General features: G+C 42.3%; 1 protein-coding gene across 1 annotated transcript; it reads right to left on the bottom strand.

Annotated features, from left to right (window-relative positions):
- Positions 1–2890: 2890 nt before the first annotated feature.
- Positions 2891–6883, bottom strand: HINT1 (histidine triad nucleotide binding protein 1). Its single transcript, XM_032096997.1, has 3 exons — positions 6691–6883; positions 4003–4107; positions 2891–3229 (listed from the first exon to the last, which is right to left on the bottom strand). Exons 1-3 carry the CDS (start codon positions 6799–6801, stop codon positions 3065–3067), a joined length of 381 nt encoding a protein of 126 aa, XP_031952888.1. The 5' UTR covers positions 6802–6883; the 3' UTR covers positions 2891–3064.
- Positions 6884–7553: the final 670 nt, after the last annotated feature.

A 7553-nucleotide genomic window follows, 5' to 3' on the forward strand; every position in this document is an offset into this window, starting at 1 on the left:
TTGACTCAACATGACTGGACAGCTCAATACCCAAAAGAATACCAAATTTCATACCTAGGAAGTGTTACTTCAAACTCAGTATTTGGCATTTTAAAAACTGACATAAATTTCACATGTGCAGTTTTGCTCTCTCTGACAGGTTGTCTCTGATTAAGAGTGATGTAACAGTGGTATTATCTGGAAGATTAGACACAAATTCCACCAGAGACCACTACAGTTTACAGTAATAATGCAATCTTCCTGAAATGACAAGGCACATTAAAATTCCCCATTGCTTCCAAACAGACTCTCCGCTCCATGCTTATCTCTTGATAAGCTGGAACACCTTCCAGATACCTCAGGGAGTTTACAGAGATTAACAATAGATGTTGCCTAGCTCAATCATCCCATTAAGTGGACACAGATTATACATCAGCCTGTAATTAAATCAGGTAAATTGTTTCCACCTTCAGCCCATGAAGATTATATAAAGGTGAAATCCTTGAATTGCTCACAGGCTTTTGTCATCCAGCTGCATTTGATTACTTGAGAAAACAGATCAAGATCTTCCACTGGGTGTTTCAGATCCATCACTAATGTAGAGTAAAGGGATATATGTAGTGTAACTACTTTCTCATGTCCATTGCCCTGGTTTTTACTAAGATGAAGTTTGCTGCCTCCCTGTGATGCAGTTAACACACCTCACTTTGTTAAGTGGCCCTAAGGACAAAGCAGCTGCACTGGAGTCATCACCTCACCACAGAAGTAAAAGCAATGCAAGCAGAAAACTCATGACAAGCAGCCTGGTCTGCCTTTTAGCAACAGACTGACAAGTACTTGTGAGAGGCAGAAGTCAACTAATGCCCAGTTCTTCCACTTCCTACATGCACAAATAAGGGGAAAAAAAGGTTTTCTCCAATTATATTTTTCCCACATTGAGTATACCACTGTCTGACAGGTTTCAGTACTACTCATCATTTGAGCATCAATCTAGAAGGTACACATCTGAGACCTAAGCACAATTAAACTAGTTAGGAAGCTGGCCTCATGGCTACCTTTGCAACAGATTCATGGTTCTGCCCTCACTTGGAAGTCTTCTTTACCTTCCCGAAGCACATACAAGTACATCTCCAAGATTCAAAGTAGAGAAACAGAAGTTTTACTGGGTTACTTTCATACAGGGTTCACCAGCAAAAACTTCACCAGTTATGCTTCAAATCACATATGCCAGTGTGAAAAAAAATCACAATACAACAGAAATTAGAAAAGTCAAAGTACACACGTCATATGCCCCTTCTCATATTTGGATGCCGATGGTTCATCTCACTATCCTTAGGGGCCTTCCATGAACTCACTCTGATAGCCAGTTTCCCAGCCACAAACCTTTACTGCAGCCCCACTGTGTCTGCTAGCGATACCTCATTCTTTTGATACACATTCAGCTTATGTTCAGGGATGTTGTACCTCTGAGGATTGGGTGGTTGTCTTCTTCACTTCTATGCACGTTACACAGGAGAAGAGCCATTATGCTACCACTGCAGAACCACCTGTTTATTCCTAACTCAATTATAGACCAAGCCCCTTCAGAATCACTAGCTGACTTTCCAGTTTAAGACACATCTTAGGGTAAAAATTCTGAAAGCTCAGAACATTCAGAAGTACTTACAGAGTATCTTCTGGTTGAATGAACTCAAATGGCTTTACCAAACTTGCAAGTTTGACCTGAACAGAAAATACATTTAATTGGCTTTACCTGTACACCCTTTACACACACTCACACATTTCTTAAACACTTTTGATGCTCACAAATAACCGGCTTTTATCAAGGCATCTGAGGCTTTTAAGTATCTTTCATCATAAAAACTACTTAGTTGTGACAGCTTTATCAGAAAGAACAGTTGTTCTGTGTTCACACTGGCCGACACACATGTAACCCTAACTACAAGAAAATGTATTGTCTTGGGAGATTTGATGACTGTGTTGCATGAACAGCTGTATGCAGCAACACAGAGAAAGTACTATTAACTGAAGGAGATCTGCTCACTAAAATCTGGAATCTAAAATATATATATCTATGCATACTACATCATGCTGCTTATGTGCCAAGAAATGCCTTGACCATCTTACAACAGTTCAGTTTTTTCATTTCAAGTCCTCAATTTGATCAAAATCACAACTTAAGTACCCATGTGTTGCAGCGGGGATTACTGCAACAAGTATATTTCAAACCAGGAGTCCCGTGGAAACAAAGTATATATAGACAGATTCGTGGTAGATGTTTCAGAGATGTTTATTTCTCCAGCCGCATGGCCAGGGTCGTCCCAGGAACTCTGCAGTCACGGGACCCGAGGGTCCTTGGTCACCCCGGGGAACACAAACCAACCAACGGGAAACAAAGGCGACCAGGGGCAGGGAAACCCCGTGTCTCCCCTCAGGGCCCCCCCCCCCAGGGCTCCATGGCAGGGGAGGGACCCTAACACCCATGTGCTATAGAACTATCACAGCTGCCATGAAGACTATCGTTTCACCCATTCTCACTGGAAAAACTGAGCCTTACAATGCAGCCACTGACAGCAAGCTCCAACAGGGTGTGCTCCCAACACACTGCAGTTCACTGACACAGCCCTTGAAGAGCATGTTTGGAATTTCACTTTTTAAAAAAGTTTCAGCAGCAGCGTACACTGGCTTTACAAATATTTACATACCACATTCAAAAAGCTTAGAAGATTTCTTCCCAAAAAACACGACAGTCTGCTAAGCGGTTGCACCTTCAGGTTTCAAATGCCTTGGCAAATCACTGCCTACAGAAGACTTGTTAGCAGACCGAAACACATTACATGCTTTAAACTCCAGAGAACATAATTTTAACTTCAGAGTTGTTTCCAACAGTAATGCACACCAGACAGAGACGATTCCCACATGCTTGATCTTTATTGTGCGAATACTGTTCAGAGCATTTATTACCCTCTGCAGACACACATTAAAAAAAACAATACACTAACAGTGGCTAGATTGATGGACAACATATTAAATCTATTTGGTGGTAACTTGTATGCATGCAGTTAACTCCTGTGGTGTACAAATCTTAGCCAGGAGGCCAGCCCAACTGACGACCACCCAGAACATGGAGATGTACGTGATAGACAGACTGCCCACCCTCAGGCCCTTCATTCACAACCATCCGGAATCCATTGGTCAGGCCCAGGTTAGCAGCACACTTCTTGCCAACAATCATTAAATGCCCGAGAAGCTGGAGGAGAAAGAAAAAAAAAAAGAAAAAAACAACAAACAGAAAACACACAGAAAAGGGGAAAGAGCAGGAGGGGAAGGAATGAGAGCAAAGAACCAATAAGCCAGTAAGTTAATTCTCAGAAATTCAGCCACTGCTCTTCAAATTCTTGTCTGCCTGCAACTGACATTTCCCAAGAAAAACTATAAAGACTGACTATGCATAATATAGGGGGAAAATAGAACTACTGGTTAGTTTCAATCCAGGCTGTAACAGACTACAAGTGTCAGAGAATCTAAATTTATTACATGGTTAAAGCCCCAACTACTTCTTCAGACAACATACATAATTCTGGTGGAAAAGAAACTTTATTTTACCGTGTAAAGTTTACAAAATCTTTGAGCTCGATGTTTATAGTTACAAATGAAAGATTCAGCACCTCTCAGCTAACCTTCCTTTTCTTCATCTCTGACCTGCTAACGACCCCCAAGCCCACATTAGAGCAAGTACTCTTGCATGCAAACGATGAAAACAGACATCAGGATTATAAGATAACAAATACCAATTCATTTTTCCTGGGAAATCCACACGTACAGACATATTTTGTTTTCTCTAGCTAATTTTACTGGAAAACTTTAACTCCATTATCTTTTTAAGCTAGAGGACAAGGATTATAGTATCGGAAAACTACTCTGCCTCTTTGAAATGTCAAGAGGAAAAGGGGGACAGCCTAGTACTTTATGGAAGTAATAAGAAGCACAGTTTGGTATACAGAAAACCTTTAGAGTACTTACAGATTCATCAGAATCTTCTGCTTCAGACAACCTGACAATTGGCTTCTTAGGAATCACTAAGAAATGTGTTGGAGCTTGGGGTGAAATATCATGGAACGCGAGGCACTGGAGGAACAGCAAACAGGTAAAATATAACTTGCTTCAGAGAAAGGTAAGAGTTTCAAATCAATATGCCTCACTAAATACATACTTCAGCAGATTATCGCATACCTCAAACACATGCAGAGATGGTAGCTTTTCTTGAGTGATATATTATTCTACATCCTTTAAATTCTAAACACAAAACACTACTTACCAAAACCTGCTGGTATGAAAAGAAACACTACTCTCTAAAGCATTGTTTAAAATCTACAGCCTTCTCAGCAAAGTAATACACAATCAGGTTCAAGATTTATTATTTCAACACACGCATAACAACTAGTAGAGCTGCTGGCATGCATGCCTATAAAAAGTACGCTTATGCTTACTTATTTTTTATTAACACCATGTTTAATAAAATAAATGGCAAAGAGTTGCTAATCATCTTCCAGATATGCCTGAATATTTCCTTGGTCAAAGACAGCAAGGCAATTCCAAAGATCCTGAAGTTACGTGATCGAAGCCATATTAAACTTCTGTTCTCAACAGCACAAAGTATTTCACAGTAATGCATTAACACCGGCTCTGCTTCAGACATTCTCAAATTGAGAGAAAGGCATCACTTTTGAAATACAAACAACTGTCTGTAGTGAGCAGTTGAATCTCAGCTGAAGTTACACAAATACCAAAATTACAACCAATCAGACACTGCATGCACCACTTAAATCTCGAATAGGAATTACCAATAGACAAGAGAAAATGAAGCTGTATCTCTTTGTACAAATGGCTGACCACAAAACTGGGACTTGCTACTGCAACCTTGACAAACATGCAGATGCACAGCAGGCACCCTGCCATCATTAGTCCAAGGACATCTCTGACTTACCCACCACATTTAACAGCAAAACACCTGGTAGTTATTGGTTATGTCACAGAGAGTGTATACTTAAAAACACGTATCTAGATTCTTCAAAATACTTATTTCCTAGATACTTTTTTTGTGATCAATAAAGTTAATTTTCTTTGCAACTATACTGCTTTTTTCTTCTACTAAGAAACATGGCTTTTGTCAAGAATAAAAGTGCTGAAACGCCTGAACTCAGCTTGCATTGATCTTGTATACAGCTTATCTTTTATATACCAAATCTGTCCAGTTTTAAGGTATCCTTAAGATAATGCCCTGAAGTTCTGAATCTCTGATGAACTGCTCATTTCTTCCAAACAGAGAAGGATAGTAAGTAAATAACTGATGAATAAAACTAATGTGCACCCAAATAAATAAATCTTACTTTGAGTTGACCATTTTGTAAGCAGCTTTTCTATTATATAGTCCCATGGAGGCAGAATGCAAATGGCCAAACCACGTCAAAGAATTTAGGAGCAAAAGACTGGAAGCTAATAGTTTTCTATGGTACAGAAAGCAGAAGCAGCATTAAGGAAAAAGCACAACCACAGAAGTTCATGAGTGCATGGGAAACCAAACTTCATTTCAGCAAGTTTAGAGTCAACCGGAAAAAGAACGATAAGGCATAATTCCACAGAGACTTTGTACTTTTCGGTACTTCCTTTTCTCTAAAGGTCAGTTATTGATTAAAGGCCTTCCTTACCCTTCTCCTTTTAACACTTCCAGCCACCTCTAAAAAGACCTCCATAAAGTCAACAAAATTAATTGAAGATCATCCACTAGTCAACTAAAATCTAGAAGCTCTACATTTCTGTGTACTTTGAAGTAAAAATCAAGTGAGGCACTGCAGGTAATGACTCTTCCAGAAAATACTCTGCACAAATGGCTGTCAAAGTGGGTTATACACTCAGCGAAGTCAATTCCTAATCAAGTAGTGCTCAGGTTGCTCTGCTGTAGCCATTACAGCTGAAGGAAAAACTCACAGAGCTTTGACCAGGGTAAAGAAAGAGCACATACCTTCACATAAACACAGAGCAGTAACATAACCATGACTTTCAGAAAGCAGTGAACATTTCCAATATTCCCTAGAGCAGATGGCAACTGCAACAATTCTGCCATCTATCAAGAAAACAGTTTCAAGCTACGCATGATTTTTGCACACATAAATCTGACAAACTGAATCCTTATAGTCTGTATTCTCCACTGAGAATAATACCTTATTTCAAAAGCAAAAACTCCTGTTAATGGGGCTCCTGTATTTCAATCTGAAGGGGGTGTGGGAAAAAGTGCAGAGGATCTTATACTGAATAGTAGCTAGTTTACATTTTGGAAATAACCGCTGCATTTCTTCTGAAGCTGATTACTTCATTTAGGCCCTAACATGCTGTGAGGCACCAGCAATCCTTCTCGGAGGTTCACTGCCAAAGCCTGGCAGCAGAGCTACATAACCTCCGTAAGGCTACTGAGAGGGACATCGGGACCTGCAAAAGCAGCTAGCTGTGGTGCTCGGAACCCGCAAGGAGGCTGCCTGCGGGTGGTAAAGGTTTCACGGCTACCCTCCTACACCAGCTGTGAGAACCCTCGACCCTTGGCCAGGAGCCCGATGCAGCTCCAGGGACGGTGCAGGAAGGCGCGGAGGCGCCCCGCCCGCCCCGCCGCTCTCCCGAGCGCCTCCACGGCGCCCCCGGCCCCTGCACCGCCCGCACCTGCTCGTCCTCGTAGATGATGTTGGCGGGGATCTCCTTGCGGATGATCTTCCCGAAAATGGTGTCCCCGCCAGGACGCGCCGCCTGCGCCTTGCTGATCTCGTCAGCCATGGCGGCAGCTCCCGCGCGGCTCCAGCCGGCCCTCAGCCGCAGCTTCCTCCCGCGGCCACGCCCCCCTCGGCGCTCATTGGGCCAACGCCGGCTGTCGGCCGTTGCCGCCTGTCTGATTGGTGGTTCCGCCTGTCATTCTCCTGCTTGTCCCGTCCCCCGCACTGGCGCGCCCTCGCTGACCCGGGAGTTGCGGAGGGATCCAGCGGGGAGGAACTGTTGGCGGTTCCGCGGAGGAATCAACGCTGCGAAGTGAAACTCAATTCTGCAGAAAGTAGTGCGATGCCATGAGAGGCTGTTGAAGGCAGAACTACTGCTTTTCAAATCCAACGCAAATATCTGTGTGATTTCTTGGAACAAGCTTCTGCAGACTGCTCCGAGCTGGGCTGCCGTTAGCTTTTCCATACAAGTTTGCAGGTGTTTGGTGCTCCTGGAATCAGGATCCTGCAGAATGTCAGTTTAATCTGTCAGCCCTTCCGCACACAAGTAATTTCGTAACCATGAAACAAACGAATCAATATGGCCAAGCAGTAATTCACAGAGGGCAACAGAAAAGTTACACGCTTATACATCTAGTTGTAAATGCTTTTTTTTAAATACATATGACACCAGTCATGAAATAGGAGAAATAAAAAAGCAGGGAAAAAACCTCAGAAACCTAGAAGACTAACAACAAAGCTTAATTTTCATGCGGTTTAACAAGACCAAGTGCAAGGTGCTGCACCTGGATCAGAGCCACCCCTGCTGTCAACACA

This window comes from Corvus moneduloides, chromosome Z, assembly GCF_009650955.1.
Source record: "Corvus moneduloides isolate bCorMon1 chromosome Z, bCorMon1.pri, whole genome shotgun sequence".
Classification (NCBI taxonomy): domain Eukaryota; kingdom Metazoa; phylum Chordata; class Aves; order Passeriformes; family Corvidae; genus Corvus; species Corvus moneduloides.

Bases quoted from the DNA above. Each gene is read 5' to 3' on its own strand.
- HINT1 (XM_032096997.1), bottom strand. From the start codon at position 6,801: ATGGCTGACGAGATCAGCAAGGCGCAGGCGGCGCGTCCTGGCGGGGAC. The intron at 4,108-6,690 runs GTGCGGGCGGTG...CTGTTCCTCCAG, and splicing joins TCATCTACGAGGACGAGCAG to TGCCTCGCGTTCCATGATAT. The intron at 3,230-4,002 runs GTAAGTACTCTA...TTTCTCCTCCAG, and splicing joins CAGAAGATTCTGATGAATCT to CTTCTCGGGCATTTAATGAT.